Source organism: Mya arenaria, chromosome 16, assembly GCF_026914265.1.
Source record: "Mya arenaria isolate MELC-2E11 chromosome 16, ASM2691426v1".
In the NCBI taxonomy this organism is placed as follows: domain Eukaryota; kingdom Metazoa; phylum Mollusca; class Bivalvia; order Myida; family Myidae; genus Mya; species Mya arenaria.
The window spans coordinates 50,794,310-50,820,862 of record NC_069137.1 but is presented as its reverse complement, the minus strand read 5'-3'; the positions used below and the strand labels follow the sequence as shown (position 1 = coordinate 50,820,862).

General features: G+C 34.9%; 2 protein-coding genes across 2 annotated transcripts in view; both read right to left on the bottom strand.

The window, feature by feature from the left end:
- LOC128221772 (fibropellin-1-like) overlaps positions 1–21,672 on the bottom strand; it is a 31,954-nt gene extending 10,282 nt beyond the window's left edge. The window contains exons 1-16 of the mRNA XM_052930374.1: positions 21,583–21,672; positions 21,130–21,240; positions 17,283–17,396; positions 15,688–15,798; positions 14,307–14,420; positions 13,031–13,144; positions 12,280–12,390; positions 11,243–11,356; positions 10,779–10,892; positions 10,114–10,149; positions 9,413–9,492; positions 8,838–8,909; positions 8,299–8,428; positions 7,530–7,636; positions 7,240–7,311; positions 6,451–6,556 (exon numbers count right to left, since the gene is read on the bottom strand). Of these exons, the coding sequence (XP_052786334.1) occupies positions 6,451–6,556; positions 7,240–7,311; positions 7,530–7,636; positions 8,299–8,428; positions 8,838–8,909; positions 9,413–9,492; positions 10,114–10,149; positions 10,779–10,892; positions 11,243–11,356; positions 12,280–12,390; positions 13,031–13,144; positions 14,307–14,420; positions 15,688–15,798; positions 17,283–17,396; positions 21,130–21,196 (1,462 nt within the window). The 5' untranslated portion in view covers positions 21,197–21,240; positions 21,583–21,672. The remainder of the gene's footprint in view (positions 1–6,450; positions 6,557–7,239; positions 7,312–7,529; positions 7,637–8,298; positions 8,429–8,837; positions 8,910–9,412; positions 9,493–10,113; positions 10,150–10,778; positions 10,893–11,242; positions 11,357–12,279; positions 12,391–13,030; positions 13,145–14,306; positions 14,421–15,687; positions 15,799–17,282; positions 17,397–21,129; positions 21,241–21,582) is intronic.
- A 322-nt stretch (positions 21,673–21,994) lies between these two features.
- Positions 21,995–23,256, bottom strand: LOC128221771 (uncharacterized). The gene is made up of 4 exons (XM_052930373.1): positions 23,159–23,256; positions 22,736–22,846; positions 22,215–22,331; positions 21,995–22,000 (listed from the first exon to the last, which is right to left on the bottom strand). Exons 1-4 carry the CDS (start codon positions 23,240–23,242, stop codon positions 21,995–21,997), a joined length of 318 nt encoding a protein of 105 aa, XP_052786333.1. The 5' UTR covers positions 23,243–23,256.
- Between the last annotated feature and the right edge of the window lie 3,297 nt (positions 23,257–26,553).

Below are 26,553 nucleotides of genomic sequence, written 5' to 3'. Positions count from 1 at the left end.
GTTACTGATATGCGCGCAATGATTCAGATCTAATAAATAGTCAAATCGTCATTTAAATACTTCTGAGAAGAGTGCAGCATTATCTCTTTAATGGAACGTGCAATCGCTTGTACTGTGCCATCTGAAGGGAAACTAATTTATAAAGATTTTAGATTTTGCCACTAGACAAGGTTGACATGATGCTACAGACGACGGTCTTCAACAAGGGAGGTAATTGTGTGATTACAATAAAAAGGGATTTCCATACGGGTACTTATTTTTATCTTTGTCTTGGCCAAACTTTTGGATCTTTTTATCTGAGGTGGGAGAAATAACTTTCTTGGATTAAAACAGTAGTGTGTACACAAGTTTCCAAGTACTTCCCTTTTGAATGCCGAGCGCCAGGAAAAGGTCTTTGTTCGGTTTTACGCCACCGGGGTTTTAACCCCTGACCTTCCACACCCGAACCGACCGCTCTACCACTGAGCTATCGGGGCGGTCTGGAACCTGACATATGTACCCAAAGTAGTGCATACATCAGCACTCATCAAAAGTTTTAACGCACAATTTTTTAAAATTAGTACATTTGTCCATGTGTGTGAACCATTTACTGCTTAATATCGCTAAATGTCTGACTATACCAGAAACCATCATTAGCAGTAGATATCCATACATCAAAAGCACGACCATTTAGTTGTTGGGTATGATATATATCATAAATCACAAATTCCTAAAGGGAGCATACGTGCGGAACGAATGTTTGAATAGTAGTGTCTGTTCAAAGTATGTTCAATACGCACATGTTATACCTTGTTCAACATTTTTGGAGAAATCATTTTTCTGTATTAACACTTTAAATATAACAGCGACGCTTGTTTGCAAAGAAATTTACTTTATTTAAAAAAAAATTACTTCATTGTAATCATTTCAGATAGTCATATGTTTACCTTTTCATTTTTTAGTTCATATCCATTTAAATCAAGAGGAAAACTTTATATTACCTTTGCAGTTTATGAAAAACATTCTTAAGATGATCATCACTTTATTTACAAAAACAGGAAAAAAACATTACAAATATTTGATATGTAAATGGAAAAACATAAATGAAAATCCCTAAAATCGTTAGTAATTTAATTTATGAACAGAAGCAAGAGTTCGTCATCATCAACCGATTTTGCATATCTATTTATATAAAAAGAAAATCTATACGAAGTCTGTTAGTTCGGTTGCTGGTCAATAGCCATGATTTTTTGTTTGTTTCGGGTAATGTTTTCTATCCAAAGTTTATCGAATTAATCACTTGGAAGTAACATTAATATATATATATATGATTATTATACAAATCTTATTGACAACTTATATATTATTTGATGATAAGTAATAAAACATTTCAGAGTGAATCAGATTGTTGCAAAATAAATGCCACCGCGTCACACCACGGCATACGTAACAAAACTTAACCGCATCTTGGCACCATTCTTAGCTAGTAGTTGTAATTGTGCAATGTCAGTATTTTCCCAATAAAGTGTACACGTCACATCAATACAACAAATATCACACGTGTACGTAATTATATCATAGATGTTTAATATAAATTGACTTCTAGATTATATTACTTTAGGAACTCGTTTTATCACAATTGATGACATTTGTGCAGGATAACAAGATACGCTTATTCTAGACCTATGTTCTCGTTTTACAATCAATTTAGATTTCAGGTGATAAAATAACTCATTAAAAATATCTGTCGGTCAAAAGTCACAGTGTGTGTTTGTAAGCTTATTTATACTCGCACTCGGCCTTGTCCATTCAGCGAGTGCTCCGTTAAGCTTGTTAGTCATTTTAAGGTTTTTGGAGCATAGTGCACAGACAGAATGTATCCCTGGTTAGAGTTACCCTGGTTCTTTAACGTGCACCAATATATAGCCCTGTCACACGGAACCCCCATTTAACGTCCCTCCCGGAAGATTAGTATATTTTAGTTATGCGCCTATGAATCGAACCTGCGACCCCTGGATTGATAGTCAAGTGTGTTACCACTAGACCACGGACCCACCACTCAAAAGTCACAACTATTAGCCCTTGTCGTAGCTGGACCAAGTGAACTATTGGCCACTAGACCACGGAACCGCCACTCAATAGTCACAACTATTGGTCTTGTCGTAGATAGATGGACCAAGTGAATTTTGGCAACTAGACCACGTATCCGCCACTTAATAGTCACAACTATTGGCCCTTGTCGTAGCTGGGCCAAGTGAACTATTGGCCACCAGACCACGGATCCGCTACCAATAGGCACAACTTTTGACCATTGTCGTAGCTCGACAAAGTAAATTATTGGCCACTAGACCACGGAACTGCCAATGAAGCATTGACCACTAGACCACGGATCCGCCACTGAATAGTCACAACTATTATGCCTTGTCGTAGCTTGACCAAGTGAACTATTGGCCTCGGGCAATAGCTCACGTTTTCTTCGTAGGGAAAAGGATAGCAAAAACAAAACTAGAATCAATCGAAACTTCCCGGTCGAAAATGGATCTTGAAAGTAAAAACATTAATTCCATGATAATAGGGTTTAACTTTCCAAGTAAAAATGCCTTCATAGTTAGAACATAAACATTTTTTTTCGTTAATTAATCCACAGGTTTTTCAGAGTTTCAAGCTTATGTCATAAAAAAGTACATAAATACTATATAAACCAACTAGGTGTGTTTATCAAGGATTATACAAGTCTATAATTTCTTCACATTTCTTTGAAACTTTACGACATTTTTTCAAACTTATGTACGATTACAGTTTCATGGATCTATCTTTTCATATATTGGTAGATATATATGAAATATTTAAATTATCGTTTGTTCAGACATTTATCTTTAATTTTGGAGAAAATGTAACTTTACAACACGTTGTCAAACCTTTGTACAATTAAGGTTGCGTCGATCTGTCTGTTCATATATTGGTATATGGAATATTTCAATTTTCATTTGTTCACACTTGTCCTTTAATTTTGGAGAAAATGTAACTAAGAGTTTAAGTAATTCCATTCTGCACTCCTTATACCACAACACATAGAGCACTGAGTCCGCAACACAGTTGACCATGTTCACAACGTCAATAAAGAAACGCTTCTGGTAGGTTTGTAAAGGAGAGAATAATATGACCACATAAAATGATGACACCATCAGTATTGTAATAACGAACACAAAAACTAGTGACGTAGCTTTAAACTGTTTCATCCGTGACGTCACTGTCTTTGCAGAGTTGAACATTTTTTCAGACCGAATGATTAAATAGATTTTTGAATAGCACATTATTGACAAAATTGCAATTAAAGCAATAAATGTACTATATACAGGTCTCACAAATCGACTACACACCCCGACGATGGTCGCCAAGTCCGGATTTGAATATACGAAAAAGCAAGGCACAAATCGCGCTAGAAAATAAACAACAATGAAAGATATCCATATGACTATTACAACTGTGTTGAAATGGGATTTCTGAAAAACTCGCAAATAGTAATTAGGGGAATAAAACACAATAAGTCTTTCAAAGGACATAATTCCGACGGTAGCGAAGGACAGCGACAGAAATCCGATTCCGACGACTTGAACCATCTTAACAGAATCAGCATCGGGTATGAATTTTCGGATGGAAAAGCATATCAATGTTGCAACATCAAACGACAGAAGACCGGTAGACAGGAACCTCAGATATGGAAAAGACAACAACAAAGTATGAATGAGTAGTTGCACTTGGTATTTATTAAAGTATTCAATCAATCACAACAATAAATTAGCCGTTGTAATTCGGTTTTTTATTTACTTTTTGTGGTGTCTGTTTTTATTGCCCAAATGTTCATTCATACAAACAATTATAAATGACATATGTATGTATACCATTTGATACAAACCGTTATTCCAAATTATATCAATGTGACCAAATAAATATTGGTCAAGCTCTTTTTGTATAATCCTGTTTTCCTAATAACTGTAAATTCTAAATTCTGAATTGTTCCACCACATGAGCATCCCGTTTTTGATTTGTATACAAGCAAGACATAGTGCTCAAGATAAATATAACTTGCCTTTAACTCATTTTGCCTTTTTATTTTAGCGTTTGACCTTAATATTTGACAAAACATTATGAATACATAAATCATATACTCGTTGTCAGTCAATACAAAATGATCAATCATTAATTTCCCTAAGACTTCAGCAACTCATTGTTAGATCAAATATATTGCATTATTTGCAGTTAAGCAGAATTGTGTCCTTATTTTAGTTCTTGGTTATTTTATATATACATATATCGATTTCACATTTCTGGTTTATAAAACAAAAATATAACCGTAGACCGTTTAGCAAATTTAAACGATTAAGCAGACAAACTTAATAATTCTCTTATTTTCTGGATTTGCTTGCATTTAAACTCAGGTTACTTTAAAATATAACATAGTTGTAAAATTGTTTTACCTGGCAAGTTTTGGTGTCCGTTTGGTGCGATTTATCAGGATTAAAGCAAGGATCGCCATTAACACAATGAACACATTTATCACGGATATTGATATTCTTCCTTCTATTTCAATTTCGTCAATCATTTTTGTTTTTTCTATGTATTCTTCTAAAGATATTAGTTCAGTTAATATATTGTTGGCATTTCCAATATAACACGAATTCTAAATAGATATATAAATGTGTTAATGGTGTTTCGATTCAACTACTTTCACAATTGTTTTTAGAGACCTTTTATCTGATACAAATTATGACCTTGAGTAGTATTGATATATGACAAATAATACGACACATAAACACCGTCCAATCACAAGTGGTTCTCAGGAATGTATGTTTGTCTCATACTTCAAAGCTCCACCGTCATGAAATGTAAAAATATCCGCGAACATTCCGTGTGGAAATATATAATTGGACAATTTACCGTCTGATTTGTGAAATCTTAGAACACTTTTTCCTGTTTGTTTTTTGTAATATCAGATATCAGTTTTCATATTTGTCAGGAAATACAATCTATCAATATTTTCTTATCTTGCTTTCGTACATTACTTTATGCTTACACGTGTTTCGTCAGCAGTTTTATTTACTTTACTTATTATAGTTATCCACGTCAATTTCTTTAAGGTTTCACCAATAAAACGACTTATAGCGGTATGAACCATTCCTCGTGTTACAGTGTTTGAACCCCGTGATCACTAATTCACTGTTTTTCCTAGGCAGAAAAAATCATTATGAGAAGATTGTCCACCAAGCAGGTGCATGAAATCAAATACCAGAGATGTCACGAAACCAGTTTATCGACCAAGTATTGTTATGTAAGATGGCCTTTATAATGCAAAATACAATTTAATATGTCATTGAAAATATTATAGTAATTCATATGTCTATTTTTGATAACATTATGATTACATTTCGAGATACATCTGTTTTGTTGCTGCTAAATATACGAATAAACGACAATAGCACCAACCATGTCGTTTAAAAGGATATTACATCTAAAAGTCAGCGTAATAGACTTGTTAATAAGAGTAATTTTCAGCATATCAGTTACTGACTAACGGCGTTAAACTCAAGATGACCGTTAATAAAGTGGCGTCACAAACAAGATTACCATAAATCGTAGCGTTACACTGAAGATGGCCTTTAATAACTTGGTGTGATGCTCAATGTGACCGTTAATAACGTGGCTTTAATAAGATGTCTTAAATTACATGACGTCACTTTAAGAAATAATGTGCCAAACTCAAGATTGTCGTGAATACCGTGTGATACACTAAAGATGGCTTTAAATTACGCGTCACACTGAAGATTGCCGTTGATAATTTGACTTTAAACTCAGGGCAACCGTTGGAAATGTGGCTTAACACTCTTGAGGGTCTAAATTGGCTTGGCATAACACTAAAGATGACCGAACAAGTTTTGACGTCACAATCTAGATATCCGTAAATAACGTGCAATTAATAACGTTTGGCAACAATTAAAATGGCCGTAAAACATGGCGTTACACTCAAAATTGAAACTGATAACGTGGAATAAAAATGAAAAGAGCAGTAAAAACAGGGCGTCACGTATTTCGGAAAAATTGAAAATTGAGATTCTAAATATGGCACATAAGAATCTAGATTATTATCTAATAACAACAATCGATTTGCTTTATTCATATATCTATTTTGAGTATATTCCCTGAGTAACATATACATAAGATGTTTTATATTAGACATCCGGACAGTATCTATTACAAAGGTCGGTGTCACAGCACATCATCTTGCAGGGGTGACCTTAAAGGGAAAAGAACATGATTGAATGTATACAATTGGAAAGGTGGTAACTCCCGAGTGACTCGAACGAAATGCTGTTGATCAAAGTTATTAATTTAGTATTGAACTTCAAAGTGACATAATGTAATGATGAACCTTCGCGTCTACGTTTTGACGAGGTTAGCTAAGTTATAATTTACCGGAAGTAGTTGCGTTGATGACGTCACGTTTTCCAATGACAGGTGGGTCGACGTCTATTGGTGTGTTTGAGTTGCCAAGAACTTCGTTCAATCCGTTGAAGCAGGACTGCATTATTAAGCATATGAAATATTGAACATTAATATTTAACAAGAGCCCCCCAAGACAATACATGTATTCCATGGCCGGTCGTATAAGATAGGTGCATCCCAACCTAAGTGTAGGGATTTTCGAAATCAGGTTACACGAGCGACCAAGGAAGATGATTTTCTCCCACCTCAATTAAATAGAATATTGTAAAAATGAAATGTCTTTACTAGAACTCCTTTGTGCGTATTTTCTTTTTAAGTAAAGTAGTTCCATACGGATACTTTTTCATCTTTGGCCGTTTGCAAATAAAGACTTCCGACATGGCCAAATATTTGGATCAATTTATTTGCGGTGGGAGAAAAAAATCGTTTATTTGTTTTTACCAGTTGCTTTGGGTGAGCAATACAATCCTGTTAAAAGGCCAAAACTGGCACTAAACAGGTGATAATAGCATTCAAAACAACAAAAATATATTATGAATACATCAACATCACATTATTAATATGTCTTGGCGTTACTACCAGTATTTTGAAAACACGGAGGAAAACATCGAGCCTCGGAAAATTCCAGCCAAGCGGAAATGTGTACCTTTAAAATTTTGAAGAAAAGGGCTTTTACATATAGTTCGAGCCAAGCGAGTTCGATCCGACTGAGTTCGACTGTTAATTGAGTTCTCAAATAGTAAATAAATTCATTAATACCTGATGATCGATACAGGTACTCTCCCAAATTGTTTGGGTATCTACCATTCCGGAAATCTTCAACTGGCAAATCTGTGGCGAGAGAAATAGTGCATTGTTTTAATATTACAATGGAAAATACAGGGAGAGGCCCGGAAGTGGAGAATTCTAAACTAGTCAGAACAGGTGTTTTAAAACTACAGTCATTTTATCTTACACATTTGTAGGTAAGTTAAAACAAAATTATTGGTATTTGGATAAGATATAACGAAATAACTGTTACACATACATTGAAAGCGTTAGCCATTTACCTGATCCCGGCTACAAATTTCGACAGAATCACAATCATCAACTCCGTTTTGCTGAGAGCATTTGAAGCAAATTGGTCCCCTATCAACATATGGTCCTTCGAAGTACGCTTAAAGAGACAAAATGAATTGAAGAATTATATGAACCTTTGTTAGCTTCTGGTACTTTCGTATGTTGCAAGGATGAGTATGAATAAAGAAAATTGACCTTCTGTCCATACATGCCCTTAACATAATTCTAAAACAAAAACATAACATGTTAAGCCCGATCAGTAAAAAGCGCATCAGAATGTGTTCAAATGTTGAAGCATCTTGTACAACCGTCAATGTAGAGACCAAAAAAAGTACTAAGGTTATTAAAATTATATTTCTTCGATAGAATGCCAATAGGAAATTTGTTGATATAAAAGAGATATTAACCAAGCATATTGAATAGTTGCTCGTATTTCGCCGCTAACTTTGCTATGCAACATACAGTCATACATGAAACACAATTGACACCGGTTCGCATTATGCCACTTGAAATATTCTTGACCAAATACAGCCATACTTAGAACACGATTGACACCGGCGAATAGTACGCAAATAAACGGCTTCACTTAAAATATATCATACTTTAAAAAACACTGGATTCCAGAAAATAAATTACCCTCTACCTATGCTTTGCTACGTGAACTCATACAAAAATCAGTTTACTGCATTTCAACGGTTTAATATAAAATGATAGTACTGGGAACTTATTTATCATCAACCTTCGCAACGAAAAACTTACTTTCGAGTCCACAGCCCCCACTGTTGCAGAGCTTTCCTCGACAGCACTGGGAGCAGACAACAGCTGATCTTGCGCTGAGTGTACGCCCCTCAAGTGTTGCATCTGAACGTTTTCCAGCCGTTGCGCATTGCTAAAATGCATGTCCATATGTCCATGTACACACAGGTTTAACATAGATGGGGACACGTTCGGATCCTATGCATATGTTTCATGTATTAAAATAATAACACTGTTTTACCATCCTTAACCGATGCCTACATACATTTTTTTCGAGCGGAACAGACTATCTACTGTTGTAAAGATGAAGCGGCATTTCAAAAAAAATGAAGAATGTTTAAAGCTCCGTTAAAAAGCAAAATACTGTAGATCTTGCACAGTCATGTCTTAAAATGAAAACTGATATTATCATAAAAATGCCGAGAAACAAATCAAATTGTTGTCATTAGTTTCAAAAGATGATTTCCTCGCAATGTACGGGTAGTTTAACGTACAAGAGAAACAAAAGGTTCTATATGATCAAACCGTTTATAAATACTCACGATTGAATCCCGGCAACCTAGGTTATAACGAATGCTACCAAGTGAGTTCACAAAGGTATCGATGAAGCAACTCTAGAAAAAAATGTTCATGCCATATACTCTGAATATTGCCCAATGTTCTTGGGAAGTAGTGACGTAATGCAAAAAGAGTCATTTAAACATTATCAGCATGCAATAAACTATTTGTAATTTGAGTCAGGTGATTAACGGTAACATTTTAAAGGGTGAGCATGGTCGAAAATTATAGATGAAGGTACAAGCATCTAACCTAATATATTCATAGTTCAACTCGGATATTTTCGTATGGGCTCTTATAATGTGACACAAGCCATGGGTTTCACAAAGAAGGCAGAATATCGAGTATGTAGTGATCTATCAGCTATCTGCCTATCTATCATAGATTTTTCGTCTAAATATGAAAACAGAACATTGAAATTCATAGCTGTGCCAGTATGGCCATTGGTCAATTGTCGCTAAAGATACGTTTTCTGATCCTGTTAAAACGGACACCAGTATTTAACCGGAAAAGGACTTGATGGTGATTCCCTTAGCTATCCGATTTTGAATACATTTACCTCATGTGATCCACATAGGGATAGCCTGTCACATGAATGTGGAGAAACAACGTTATCACACGCAAGACACAGGCTGTCCCCTAGAAAGAAAGAAATATAATATGCTTAAAGATAAATTAAAATTAATAGATCAATGGAACATGACGATTTGAGATGGGACGAACCCATAAGCCAAACAAATGAACAATATCTTGTTTAAGGCACCAGGTTCCGAGAAAACACGAGATACACACTGCTGAAGGATTTTTATATACGTAATAAGGGAGGTTGCGTTTGAATTAAATTGTCCTCACTTTTATGAAACAGTAACTACTTTTACTATAATTGTAAGTAGTATTATTGATTTATATATTTAATGTTGCCCAAAACCGAAGCACATGCATTACACATTGAAGACGGAAAATGGTTATTATAGTAGCAGAAGCGATGGTTACTTTTGCATAAACAGTTGTTGTATGAACATTTGTGTAACAGTCGAAACTGTTGTCCCGAGGCCGATCAATGTACGTAGCCTCATGCGCGGGTAACAGTTTATAATGTTTACCGATCAACAGTTCAACACATTGTAATGTTGATAACTATTTGATAAAACAGTCGAAGATAATGAATAACATTTATATATAACATCGGTTAATAAATATCAATGTGTATTAGGTAATGTTCAGATCTAAACCATAATGCTCTGACAAGGATAAATGTACCAGTATCATTGATGTTTACTGTAACAGGTACTCGTGCTGAAACATAAAATACAATTTGAATAGAACGCTATTTAAAGCTGCACTCTCACAGATTGACCTTTTTTCTCTTGGAAAAGCCAAATTTTAACGTAAATATCTGCAAACATATGATATAAGATTGCTGACAAATAATCAGATCGTAGATTTTTATATTTCCATTCGAAAATTAATGTTTTATGGCTTAAACCGTTACTAACGGTTTAAAAAAAAACACCATAAAAATCTTCTTTTTTTTTAACTTAAAGATAAAAATCTGCGATCTGATTTCCTGTCAGCAGTCTTAAATCACTGGTTTCCATTGACTTTAACAAAAAATGGCTCGTTCCAAGACAAAAAAATAAAATAAAAACTTGTCCAATCGTTCAATTTGTGAGAGTGCAGCTTTTATATATCTATCAAAGTTCAAGTATTTATAATACCAGCGATAAGTTTTATCTTTCAAATTCATTAATAGAAATGGTTAAATCGCGTTAAAGGACATATATTTGTGAATTAAAATCTACAATTTAGTAAGTATTAAACAGCAAGCAACGACTTATATTTTAAAATGCATAAAACTGAATTTACACGGTTTATTTTTTTGTTATATATATTTAGTAAAATTAGTCCAAACGTATAATACATACTCTCACAAGAAGCGCCATTATATCCTACTGGGCATGCGCATGAGTAATACGGTGACGAGGCAGTCATGTGACATTTTCCGTTATTCTGACAGGGCGAGCTGCGGCAATGTGTATCTGAAATAATGCAACGAATATTGAATATAATTCAACTTGAGTTATGAATTAAGGACAAATCCTTTCCCGAGAAAATGAATGCAATTCATATGAAAAACTACAGAAACAAGCTCAGTAGCCAAACTTTTAAACATAAACCCCGTTTAATGACACAAGATAAACACCAAAGACACAACAAACAAGAACAAAACAATCACAAGCAAGGAACATGAAACAACAGCACACAACTCCACAAAAAACACAGTGCATATATACAATATAAAATATATGTGTGCTTATCAAAGACAGTGTGCGAGTCATTCTTTTTACATAAAAAGAAGCTATTTAGATTACTGTTGAATAAACATTACCTTGACAGTTAGTTCCGGTGTAACCCGGCCTACAGGAACACGTGTACATTGGTGTGTGTCCTTGCACTCTGCACGTGCCTCCATGGTGACATGGGTAACTCTTACACGCGCTTTCTATAAATAGAATGGTAAACATAAGAAAGGCTCCATGGCAGTACCGTGTTCGTGCAAGTATATTACACAGTTAAATATTACGGTACGTATAAATTTCAAGTTTTGTTCATGCTTACGTTGTTCTTTGATTAGACATAACTATTTTCACAACTGGATATGTGTCCTTGATAAACACGGGCCATATTTGGCATTGCTCCGCGTTTAGTCGACGCAGGTGCTTCAAAATTACTAATTGACTAAGTATAACTCAACAACATTCAAAGCCTGCGGTTGTACATGCTTTCAACTATACAACCCAAGAAAATGACGGGCTTCTCGCCATACTTCTCATGTTTGGTAGTTGTAACCCCCGCTTAGAAATTGAACCAGAAATTGAGGAAGTTTATTTTCCATTTATAAACTGTTTTGTACTATATCATCCAAGGAAAGTGATTTCTTCGCAAAATGTTTTGTGTGTTTTTTTCGTTTATAAACAGTTTGTGAGTGTCCTGGGGAAGTTTGTTTTTCCTTTTTAAGCAGTTTTTATACTACGTCGTCCAAGGAATGTTATCACCTGTCGAAATATGTTCTCTATTTAGAAAACAGTATACATGTATATACTGCGTATAAAATAATTGCTGTGAGTATCGTTGAGCATATTTCGAAAACGCCTTTTAAGCTCAACTTCAAAATCAAGTGCAGACGCTTGTGCTCGATATTTTAATCTTAATAAAAACAAACAATTTTCTCCATTTAAAGAGGCAAAACATATCTTGAATAAATCACATTTAAGTTCAATGTTCAAATTGACAAAATATATAGCGCATTCCATCGATATAATTAATAATGAAATGATATTTATCTTTTTCACATAATTAAGGCAAATAAATCCCTTTTTTAAAAATATATATCAAGATCAAAGCTGATACCTCATAGAGTTTTACCTGTACAGTTCTGGCCCGAGTATCCCGGTCTGCAGGCGCAATGGTAAAACGGGGCGGCTGTTGTCACGGTACAAATACCATGATGGCACGGAGAGTTATCACAATTGGTTGCTGAAAGAGAAATTCATTTTCATTTCATACTATGGTTATACCTCTTTACTGTGCGAATGACAATATAATTACGATAATGTGCGTAGGCACAGTAAGTGAAGATTGAACGGTTAGCGCCGTGGCTAGCTCTGTCGCTTCCTGTAAAGCCTCCTGAGTTCGATTCTCGGCCCAAATTTCTCGAACAAGCTGCAGGTCCTAAAACATGATCAATCTCAATTATCTACTTTAGTTTTGGTATACATTGTGCTGTAGGTGCATTTTTTAGTTTCCATATACTTATACATGAAGATATATTTCAGATTATTTTTTTTAAACGCGTTTTATATGAAAAGCTCAAATTAACTTAATAATTAAGCAAACTGAAATGAGATATCTAAGATTGTTGTTTTTCAGAGTTTTCGTAAAATTACGTCCCGGCTTTAGCTAATGAAAAAGTGGTTGTTTGTAACCAATGTGGACAAGTGAATTTTCTTCATTCACTCTCCCACAACACAAAAGACCACACTCTCAAGCAACAGCGTGCCAACGAGAATGTCATAGATTTTTTTGCAATCGTTTTGAAAGAAAAAATGGTTAAACTAAGTGCAGGAATTCTTAGTTGATGTTAACAGAGAGCTTTATCATCCCTAGAATATTATACCATCACAGTTGTGTCCGAAGTGCCCCGGCGTACAGCTGCAGGTGTAGAATGGATTAATGGAGCTAACTGCGCATGTGCCATAATGTTGGCACGGGTTTGTTCCGCAGTGATCATCTACAATGCAATGATGGGATTGTTACACTGTAGTAAAAAAATGCTATTCAAATAGTTTAAAGCTAAGAACGCAGTTATCTTTAAATCTTCTACTTTATATCACATGTTAAAAAAATTGATTTACATGGGTTACACAATTGGACGTATGAATGCAGTTTAAAATACATGTTGTGTTAGCAAAAGACCACTTTATTTAAAAACGTCCATACAATTTGAATGTAAATGTGAATTTATTTGCATTCCAAAGTATTTTAAATAAATAAAGGTGAGGATCCAAGGAAAACAATTATCGATAATTACACAGAAATGGAAATGTATTGACTCAAAGATCCTGGTTAACCTAATCTTCTTCATATAGATTGAACGTAGTCAGCCTTTATCGAATTTTATCTTATTAACTTTTCTCTAGCAATAAAGTAGTGAAATGAAAGCAATATTCATCTATTCTAGTACATATGGGTTTATCAGCTATTATATGAGACTAGCTACTTACATTTATATTAAACAATTACCATGCTTAATCTTGGATCATGACAGACACTGATCAGTAACAATTTGGGGCCACTCAATAATATGTTTCTGATTTGATGTTATTGCCTTAGGAAATAATTGTAAAAGAAGTTCATATACGCGCGTCGGGCCTACTTAATTCTGAAACTTTCATCTCTTTCATTAATATTAGCTTTAGATCACCTATTGACGCATTTCTTACCGTCCTGCCCCAAACTCAGGGTAGGCAATGCATCAATTTGAACAACGTTCAGTATTTAGCATAGTTACTATGCTATGCTGTAGAAACAAATGAATAATTTTCTAAAATAAAGAGTCAGCTGGAATATGCTGATCGATTCCCAATGCAGCATTTATTTTAGTATGTAAGTTAGTTAGTTGCTATGTAAGTTAGTTAGTTGCTATGTATGTCAGTTAGTTGCTATGTAAGTTAGTTAGTTGTTATGTAAGTTAGTTAGTTGCTATGTAAGTTAGTTGGTTGCTATGTAAGTTAGTTAGTTGCTATGTAAGCATGTAAGCAAAAGTAAAACAACTCTTATATTTCGTATTCATCTCTAAAATAATGTTTCTTTCAATATTGTACCCTATCTATTATATATAATGAAAGTATTAGTTAGCCGTAATGCTAGCATAATTAAGTAAATTTACTCACGTTCGCAGTTAATGCCGTAGTACTCCGTTGAGCATGCGCACTCATAGAATGGCGACTGTGACGTCACACTACACTGGCCGCCATTTTGACAGCTGTGAGTCTGACATGGATCCACTGAAAAAAAACATGTATAAAAGATAAAAGATACATTCTACTGGAGATATATTAGTCTATATGTGACTAGGTTTGCTGTAATATTGTGTTTCAACGGTTATTTAATGGAAAGTGTATTGGAATAGCACTGTCCGCCATTTAGGCATGTGCGACTGTCACAGTGGCTTTTTGTTTAAACAGATATGATACTGTATTCAAAACACAACATTTTTAAGGATTAATTGTCGTTTTGAATGTATTCTTTAATGATAGTTCATTTAAATCACAAAAGCTAGGTAACATTGAACACAGATCATCTAAGGTACACATGTGTCAATTATTTTCTGAACAATACATTTAGATAAAACGTAATTGTACCATATATCTGACACATATGCAATAACGTTATTGTGTATTTATGTGCAACCCAATTGTATGTTAACTGTTGTCAATTTGATATGTTGATGTGTGGTGCATGTTTTTGATCGATATGCAAGACGCCCTTGAGATTTGTCATGGTCATTTAACAACTATTCATCATGTTCATGGCTAAGCAACGCACCATTGAGCTAGCTCATGGCAATTCATTAAACACCGGTGAGTTTCATGACCATATAACAAATTAATGAGCTTTTTAATACCCAAGCAATAAATCTTTGATAATGAACATGCTAAAATATAAATATTTTTTTACCAGATAAAATTGTTCCTGCAAAGATAATAACCCATGAGATTATCACGACACATGATTACACTGAATAAAGGCGATAATGGCATAGTCGCCCGATGAAGACGGGAAAATGCACCATGGCGTCATATTCACGATATAAATATTGCCGACGAGTAGACAACAACTCACATAAGTAAATCCTTGTAAGTGATTTAAATCGAACTATTGGTACAACGGAAACAAACAAAAAACTAGTTTCGTTGTTAATGACATGCTTCGTTTTTCAAGAACAAGTACAACTGAGAAGCGTATCAAATGTTAACATCTTGTGAAGTTCAATCAAAAAACATTTAGGGAGTGAAACTGCTCGATCGACCTTAGCTGTGCTCATATATATATCGCAAAATCCCTCAAACTCAATCGATGTAATAACAAACAAACAAAAATTGCAGAATCGAAATGTTGCCGTCTATATGCGAAAACACATGCGAAAACGTATGCTATTTTGTTTTCCAATTACCCGTTATTTCAAATGCTAATGCCATTCAAAGCCAATGTGTTATGTCTTGAAATTCATGTCATATTTGTTTACCTTACAGAATACACAACTATAATTACCTGAGCAGTTATATCCTGAATAGCCCAGCGTACATGAACATGAATAAAACGGTGCAGAGGTTGTCACTGCGCATGCGCCGTGTTGACAAGGGGACTTGTCACAGTGGCTGTCTATACAAAGAATATTATATTGAATGAGGTGAACAAACTTGATTATTATACCTCACTTCTATAGAACATATAGTAAAAACGCCAGGGCAATATTTTCGACTATCACCCGCACTATCACCCTCTGCCGCACTGTCACCTTCTGACGTCATGAAATTGAAAATACGCTACAAATACGCCGCCATGTTGGATTTGTATGTGAAAAAATATGATTAATATAAAACTGGCATTACAAAAATGCACTAACTATAAGACCTCGCTTCTATAGAACATATGAAATTGGCAATACGGTAAGAATACGGGATTTACTGATAGTGATAGTATTTTACTTAAAGTCTGTATCACCTGAGCGCTTTGTTTACCAGCCGACAATTCTTGCCAAAATGGCAGCAAGATTCGCAGCTGTCAGTGAAAATGGTATATTTAGTCTTTAAAATACTACAGTTTTTGTTCGGTCGACAGTATTTACCTCAGGTTGACAATATGCACTGTCACCCTCAAGGCAGTCAATACTTATATAATACAATAGTAAATATATCTTTACTTCCAAAATTATTCCAAAACTGACCATGATATAGTAATGCATTGATGCAGCATTACATAGCATTTAATTCGAAAATGGGAACAATTTTGTGATTTTCAAAATCAGAATTTGACTTCAGCAAGCTTAATATACACACTACAAACTAAGAAAACTTTATCATTCTAAACGGGAAACCTTTGCTGAAACAGCGATGTCATTTTATTTAAATTGTGTAAAATGATATATTATCGGCCTTATAGTTGTTCGTATCAGTCTAGACTTGTTTTTAGGAAATACTGCATTTGCCGATTTTGAGACCATCTGATGTCTACTCTCTAACGCTAACGTATGCGTCTTGTAAAACGTGCCAATACACGGACATATATGTATAGATTATAAGTATCTTCCATTGCCGAGAGTTTGAGATAGGTTCATTCCGACCCGAGCGTAGGTGTTTTGCGGGAACGAGGTTTACCGAGTCGGGATGAACCTATCTTACACGAGCGGCTATGGTAGATGCTTTTTCTCCCAACTCAGTTAAACAAAATTTAGTAAAAATGTAATTTTTGCTGGAACTCTTTTGTGCTTAGTGAAAATAATTGCGTATGGATATGCGATAGCACGTGGTTGTCATGGATATGCGTGCATTGATCCAGTTAGTGTTAATAGTCAAATCGGTCTTTTTAAATAGTTCTAAGGAGAATGAATTAAGCATTGTTTCTTGTATGGTGTGTGAAAACTGTTTTATGGTAACATCTGAAGCGAGAAATAATTAATTAGCGTTCTAAATATTACCATAAGACAAGATTCCCTTGATGCTACTAAGGACAGTCTTCAACAAGGGAGGTAATTACAATGTGGTGACGATAAGATTATCTAGCATGGTTAAATTATTGGATTTACTTATCTGAGGTGGGAGAAATGATAATACTATACCAAAACCTCTGAAATAATGGCATATTACGTTGACATGTATGTCCGTAGTATCCCACTCTGCAATCACATGCGTAAAACGGGCTTTGGGCGATACTTCGACACGTTCCATTGTTTTGACATGACTGGTGTAGACATTGATCCACTGAAATACAATGTGTATGTATTTGATTTTATTGGTTGATTTTTATTCAGGTTTTGAACGTGATCAATATACGGTTTGTAAAACATAATACAGTCGATAGAATCTAAACTAGAATAAAACTTGAAAACTATTACAGAAACTAATCACTGATTTTAAAAACAAACAAAGGCAAAACACGTAATTAGTAATCATATAGTTCTGTGTTCATGAAATATTGATGCTATTAGTACACAAAGTCCATAATATAATAAAGGTTTCAATTATATTCAATAATAAAGCCAAAAACTCATATTGAATAACTTATTGTAATAAAGCTCCAAATGGACCAAATAGCAATTCTTAAAGCACATAAAATACCAGCGCAATTCTGTCCAGTATACCCCGGTGCGCATGCGCACGAGTAATAGGGCGCCTGTGTAGTCACGGTACATGTGCCTCCTTGTTGGCAAGGGTTGCTATGACAGTGGTTATCTGTTAAATGAAATACAAATTTGTCAAATTCGTCAAAAGTATGGTATCGAACGTATCGGCTTGAATGAAATTGATTTAAAAGATAATGAAAAGGTATACCACTAAGAACGTCAACAGAACCGTCTTAACAGCTTTCATACTGTTGAAAATCAAAATAATTATAAATATATCTGAATGATCGAAACAGAAACGATCAGAATCTTTTTAGAGGATATTGTTCTTTAAAATATGAAAACTGACAGGACAAATCAAGGGCACTGTTTATACGACGTGAGGTGAGAAAAGGAGTACTGAAACCCTCCTTGTTTATACTCAGAAAAAAGAAGGCAAGCAAATAAAATAAACCCGATTTTCAATCTAATCATAGAAACACTGTTTAAACTCCCAGCAAAGATAGTGAGGGCAGGACGTCAAGTGAAGAAACCATGAAAATAATCTAAACATAGATAGCTACGGATAAAACGAGTAAAACAACTGTTTATACTCTGATCATAGAGAGTGAGGACAGGACGAGTTAAGAAACCATGTTTAAAATCTGGGGATAGACAGCTACGGTTAAGATGAGAAAAGAAGCCCTGTTGATATTATGAGCATAGTCAGTGAGGGGCAAGACGAGCGAAGAAGCCTTAATTCCACTATACGCGTAAAAAGAGGACAGACAAGTTCAGAAACCCTGCTTGCACTCCGAGCATAGATGGTGAGGGCAAGGCGAGTAAAGAAGTCATGTAAATACAATATAAACAGATAGTGAGGGGCAGGTGAAGAAAGTAAGCCCTGTTTTTACTTCGAGCAGAGATAGTGAGTTAAGAAATCATGTTAATATTACGAGAGGCTAGATAAGTTAAGAAACCCTGTCTTTGCTTAATGGGGGCAATGAACACAAAATATAACCTAGTGATACTCTGAACGAAGACAATGGGGGACAATACCAGTAACGAATCCCTGTTATACCCTGAGCATAGATAGTGAGGAACAGTACCAGTAAATGAGCCTTGTTTATGCTCTGAGCATTAGATAGTTAGGGACAAGGCGAGAAAATAATCCCTGTTAATACTTAGAGCATACAGATTGATAGGCAAGATTATTTTTATATTTTTCTGTGCATATACAGTGAGAGGCAAAACAAGACGAAATGCCCTTATTACACGGTGAGGTGCAAGAAGCCAAACAAGTCAAACACGGCTTTGACGTAAACATTTTTGTATACGTTACATTGACATCTGTCCCCGGCAAACTGGGCAGGACAGGTACACTTGTAGTACGGAGATGTTGTTATAACGCCACATGTGCCGTTATTTTTGCATACTCCTTTCTGGCAGTGGGTGTCTAAAATGTGACAAAACAATTACACAGCTTCAGAAACTGACGTAAACAAGGTTCAGGTAGGAAGTCAAGAAACATCGACATTTAATTTCGATGAAGCTATAAATTGGTATGTACAATTATCTTGTTTCAACCTTATATAATAAAAAAAAATTCTGGAAGCGTTTTTCAAGTTATTGTGGCAGCTCTATAAGGAAAAGGCGGTAAAATCAAATTATTACATCACCTTAACAGTTGTAATTAGTCACATAATTATGAAATTATATTGTATGTAAGACACTGTTCATGTTTGACAGCAAAGTCCTTTGGGGTTTAAGGAGCTACAGCCAGTTTATTCATACACGTGAACAATAATAAATAATTGAAATATTGAATGGTTTGAAAACATTTTTTAAAGATAATAATATTGAAGCCAAAAAAGCAATTGAACCATTTTTAGTAACAAAATGACCACAATTCTGAAGATAAGGGACAGAAAAAAAAATACATTTTGACATACAGTATTATATGGTGCGTGAAAAGTGTCGAACCGTTGAAATGAGCTATCAGTCCAGATGTTAAGCTGGTTTAATTATAATGTATGCAAACAAATAGAACAAGTAACAGACAAAATAAAATCATTCGATTGATATGCAGTTATCTCCCATGACGAGCATAATTTTTTAACGTTTCAATAAATAAATGTGATAATTAAATCCTATAAAAACACTTTTAGAATGACGTAACTTGATTGTGATTTTATAAGCGTTTGACAAAGGGAAGTAACCGCTATGTGAACTTTAGCATACATAAAGCATTATAAGAAAAATACCAAAGAATACTAATAGGTGTTTGTATTAAGCTTCATATGCTGTTATCAATCTTATCATGTATGCTGTTGTTGAATATTGGCTGTTCTTTGTATAACATATTCAAATCATTTATTATATCTTATTACAAATCTTATTACAAATCTCAAAACTCATTTATTATCAACACGAAACAAAATGCAATGGTAGGTAACAAGTTATATGCGGTTTGCCAAAATATACGTACTTTCACATCGTTGTCCATAAAACCACGGATGACACGCACAGGCAAAGTAAGGGAACTTTTGCATAGGGAAACATTGACTTTGATGTAAGCATGGACTACTATGACAATGGTCATCTGAAATAAATATCGCAAATGATTGCACATTTCTTTCAAGAGCCCTAATAAACTAGGTTGAGATTCTCAGCCACCGGTGCCTCGTTTATGCTACTTAATATTTGATATAATGCTATTTGATTCAATTCTGGAGCCTTAACTGATTGATTTTCTGTTTTTCTTATTGAGATAAATACGCTTTTAGTTGCCTTATTTACAGATTCGCGGTCAGGGTCAATTAATTGGAAAAAGGATACAATTACTTCCGTAGAAGGGACTTAAGGGTGGATTTTAAATGCTACATTGAAGACATTGAACGAATCTTTCCGATCGAAAATTATCAGTCTCACATAAGCCACAATAATGTTAACACGAGTTTAACTTTCAGCGCTCATTGTTGCACAAATTAAGGCGTTTGACTGCACACACGGTCAATTTAATACATATAAGCTATGCTCATTTTTTATGATTTTTTATAGGGTTACTATTTTGCACGAAAATCGCCTAAATTAAAAATGACATATTGACTTTTCATGATTTATATATTTTGTCTTTTGAATTGCATGTGTCGAGTTCTAGAACGTACGCTATGTGACAATGCCTATCATTCACCCCAGCCGCTGTTAAATAGATACCGTATTCATACTGAAGCTAGAAGGATTTACTTTTGAAAATTTATAGTTGTTGAGGCAATATGCATTGTTTAAATACCTACATGTACAGTAATGTCGGCGCCCCTTTTATTACCAAAGAACATATTTTGCCCTGTTGGTGCTATAATCATAGTCCCAAACTACATGATTGATCTTACATTCACAGTGAGTGCCTGTCCTCGAAGCTGCGCATGCGCATGTGTAGAAAGGCGCTTGTGACGTCATTGTGCATGTGCCGCCATTACATGGAGAACTCGCACAAAGTGAAGCTAAATGTTAAATTTGTAAAATGTTTAATGTGTAAGAAAGCTAAAAAAAGGGATACGGTAAACTAATTTAGATGAAACAAAGAGTAGTCACAATTTGAATGTGCTATAAAAAAAGAAAAGTTTCATTCCCTTCGAATTGAGTTCGGTTCAATATGAGATTATCTGGTTATTGCATCCGCGATTTTAGTACCAAATATCTCGTGCAGAAAGTAGCGTGCGGATCAAATAATACTTTGAGGTCCTAATTTCAAATCAATCGTTCAGCCCTGACATCACTGTTTGATATGTTTGTTGATGTTTTTTGTTCATGTATGATTCACTCATTTAAATTTGTTTTCTTACTTTCACAATGCTGTCCCCTAAATCCTGGTGTACATGTACACGTCACATGGGTGTTTGACGTCACAGTGCAGGTTGCGTTGTTCTGACAAATATCGTTGCCACAGAGGTCGTCTAAAAGAGTGCTTTCTAATTTCACATTACCGTAAGTAGTGAAACTAAAAAATAAACTTCTGCAAGATTTTCTATTTTACTGTTGCCAAAGGAAATGCACACTTAGCAGTGGTGAAATTGACCAAGGAAGCGGACAAAGATTAAAAACAACTGTTAGCCTTCAACACCTCGTATAAACAACAATTCCCAGCGTTCCCTTGTGCAGATTAAATACAGATTGGAAAACAATAAAAAATTAACAATAAATGTATTATATAAACAGTGGGAATGATAGAAATAGTGCCGATAATTTGCCTCTTTTTTATTTCTGAATCAAATTGAAAAAAATCCCATTTATAAAGGCTACTATTTGTTAATCTATACAAAACTCATGTATTGTCTTTGTTCATAAAATTAATAAAACCATAAAATTATTAAAGTCAACTGGATTTAACATAATAATGCATAAACAAGAATTAATAAAATATACCAATCAAGTGTAAACCTATAATCTGGTTGTCTAAATTCAATTCAGTACTTACTCTCACATTGCTCACCACCATATCCACTGGGGCAAGTACATTTGTAATAATGCGGTGCATGCGAAGTAACTTGACAATGGCCACCGTGTCTACATGGGTTCGGATTGCAAGTAGTGTCTGCAATTATACACAATTGAAGAAGAGATTGGTCCTTCATGAACATGCTAACAAGTTTAAACCCCAATTAGACTCGTGTTCCATTTAGCGGTAAAGCTGTATTGATGCGTGCATGGTCTGTTTTGATATCTTTGTGATGATTGTGTATGTGTTGTTTACACGTTTGTGGTGGCAGTTCATTGTCGTTTGGGTCCTTGTCTTGTGCATCCAAACGGGTTAAGCCATAAAACATTTGTTTTCGAACGGAAATATGAAAATCTTCGATCTGATTTTTTGTCAGCAATCTTATATCATTGGTTTGCAGATATTTACGTAACAATTTGCTCTTTCCAAAACAAAAAAAAATGTTAAAAGTTGTTAAAATGGTAAATCTGTGATAGTGCAGCTTAATAACTATCACTTACACTGGCACCTGTTTCCGGTACGACCTGTTGCACATGCGCAGTGAACATGATGATGTACATCGAGTGTACACGTTCCGCCATAGTAGCATCTGTTATCGCAGTATCTAGCATCTGGGAGATTGAATATGGAAGACATAAACCGCATACCATCATTTGAGGAATTGTTGACAAATTGATAGCATCTTTTATTCAATATTTGTCGTCGGCTAAGCAAAACTAAGGCATGAATGTTAAAGACATGGATTACACACCATAATTTTTTGTACTGTTGACATAAATTGACCTTTTGACATAAATTTAAAGGCTTATAATTGACGAACCATTTTATGTGTAAGAAGCATGCAATTGAATTATTAAAATACCTTTTAATGATGACGATTGATAATGATGATAACGATAATGGGGTTACAATGAAACACTTACATTCGCAGTTAGGCCCGGCGTTCTCGAGCTGACAACGACATTCGTAGCGCGGGTTCGTTTGTGTGGGATGGCAGTATCCGCCATTTTGACATGGATTGCTTGCGCATGCGCCAAAGGTTGTTTCTTCAAGAAAGCATAAATGCAACTTCAATCTTACAAATATTATTGGTACTTTCAAACTCTAACAGGATGAAAACATTGCAAATTTCCATAGGTATGTTCACAAACGTATTTGAGACTCAATAAAGCAAATTATCACAGGATTTAAGAAAGTCTACGTTGCTGTATCTGAAGCTAATGCTATGTTTCCTTTCAACTTGTCTCCTTTTCGGTATTCAAACACTGTTACAACACTCGGGGACAACACTGTCATGTATTTGTATCGAATATGCAATGCCAGTTTTTTGCGTTTATGTGCAAGGATATATGAGTGTTTTTTTATATATTTGAAATATATATTAACACTTTTGAAGTATGCATAATTAAACATATACTAATTATTAGTAGGACGTTCATTACATTATGTTAAGATAAAATAATCGAGAAATAGGGCAAGACATCCAGTCTTCATTCAGCACGAGTGAACTAGAATTGAGTGATTACATACTTATTGAACGATTATTTAATAAAAACGTTCATTCTAAATATGTTCAAGGCTTTTGTATGTGAAATAATAATTGAGAAATGAGGCGAAAGTACATTCTTTAATCAGCATGAGTGAAAAAGATTTAAAGCAGCACTCTTACAGAGTTACCGTTTTGACAACTTTTTTTTATATTTTGTCTTTAAATGATACTATTTCTGCGTAAATATCTTCAAACCAGTGATATTAAACTACTGAAAAAAGATCCGATCGCAGATTTTCATAGTTCCGTTCGAAAATAAATGTTTATGACTAAAAGTGTTGCTAACGGTTTAAGAAAAATGCTCAAAAAATATTTTTTTGAACTTAAATATGAAAATCTGCGATTTGATATTTTGTAAGCTGTCTTATATCACTGGTTTTCATGCATTTACGCATTAATTGACACTTTCCAAGACAAAACGTTTAAACAAGCTTAAAATGTTTAATCTGTGAGAGTGCAGCTTTAAATTATTACAAACAAATATAACGATTAATAATTAATATTTATATTTATACAGAATGTAACGTGTCAATCATGAGTATATTGCTAAACGTGTGTTACCGTTTTGTCTGCATTCAGACCCCGCGAATCCATTCGAACAGTTAACACAGTAGTGATACTTCGGATAATGTGTCGTAGGTACGCACTGACCGTGGTCCGAACATGCATGGGACGAACACGCATATTCTGCAATATAAACAGAAAGCAACACTACTTACCAAGGATCAAACACATGTAACGTATTTGAAATACCAACGGAAGAAAGTCGGCCTAAAGTTTCCAGGTTAAAATGAACAATTTATAAAAATCAAAGTTAGTAGATACCAATAAAATAACATTATGGATAATATATTTAACAGCCAATCTCGACAGGAAATTATTATTCCTATACTTAAGACAAACACTCCCTCACGATTGCAGCTGTAGAAATTATGGTGTCCATGCCACCCTGGTTCGCACTGGCATCGGTAATATGGATGAGAAAAGTGGTGTTGGCAATGACCATGAGTCCCGCAGGGATTTGAGTCACAGACGTGATCTGAAACAATTTAAGGATGATTGGTTTAAGTAGGGTCCCTGTTAAAGACTGTTGAAACTTTGTTATAGTTAGATGACATGAAGTGAATTCTTAATAATAAAGAATGGGCGGAGCGAGCGTAGCGAACGAGTCCTTCTTTATCATTAAGAATTTACTTCATGTCATCCAACTGACTTAGACTACAACCTTACTGGTTGAAAAATTGTCGTCGCAAAATCTGACGCAGGGAGTGTGTATAGGATGATTGGCAGTAGGCGGGCCTTTAAACACGCGCGAACGTTGAAATTCCTGTTGATTAAGTCTACTACTTAATGGTTGCCTGTCTGCAATCTCATTGGCTGAAAATGTAGAATGTATTCTACCTTGTATTACACTTGCAGTATATAACTTCGATATGAAAGGGACACAAAACAGATGGCTAATTTCCCCTACTGTTAACCTTAACTGAACACGGGGCTTTTTCGCCCCTGTAGTGGTAGGAAAAGTTGTAGAGGTAACACACGAAGTAAGTAGTAAGGTGAATCGAGTATGCTGAATTTGTACAACAATGTAGCATAACGATAGTAAACAACAAAAGTGTACAACAATATGGTAAAACAATAGTGTACAACAACTGGGTAGAACCTATCAATGAGTTAAAAGTGGTGTGACCATGGTCCAAAACTAGTGTTTAGCTATAACATACAATGTATGATGTACAACTATAGTGTATAGTACAACCATAGTGTATAAAAATAGTGTCAAACCATAGTGTACAAATACAGTGTATAACCATAAAGTGTAACCATCGTTTATGAACAAAGCGAACGACCCAATTGTACAATCATAGGGTACAACCATGGGGTATAACCCAATTGTACAATCATAGGGTACAACCATGGGGTATAACCCAATTGTACAATCATAGGGTACAACCATGGGGTATAACCCAATTGTACAATCATAGGGTACAACTATGGTGTATAACCCAATTGTACAATCATAGGGTACAACCATGGTGTATAACCCAATTGTACAATCATAGGGTACAACCATGGTGTATAACCCAATTGTACAATCATAGGGTACAACCATGGTGTATAACCCAATTGTACAATCATAGGGTACAACTATGGTGTATAACCCAATTGTACAATCATAGGGTACAACTATGGTGTATAACCCAATTGTACAATCATAGGGTACAACTATGGTGTATAACCCAATTGTACAATCATAGGGTACAACCATGGTGTATTACCCAATTGTACAATCATAGGGTACAACTATGGTGTATTACCCAATTGTACAATCATAGGGTACAACCATGGTGTATAACCCGCAATCATAGGGTACAGCTATGGTGTATAACCCAATTGTACAATCAAAGGGTACAACCATGGTGTATATCCCAATTGTACAATCATAGGGTACAACCATGGTGTATAACCCAATTGTACAATCATAGGGTACAACTATGGGGTATAACCCAATTGTACAATCATAGGGTACAACTATGGCGTATAACCCAATTGTACAATCATAGGGTACAACCATGGCGTATAACCCAATTGTACAATCATAGGGTACAACCATGGTGTATAACCCAATTGTACAATCATAGGGTACAACCATGGTGTATAACCCAATTGTACAATCATAGGGTACAACCATGGTGTATAACCCAATTGTACAATCATAGGGTACAACTATGGTGTATAACCCAATTGTACAATCATAGGGTACAACTA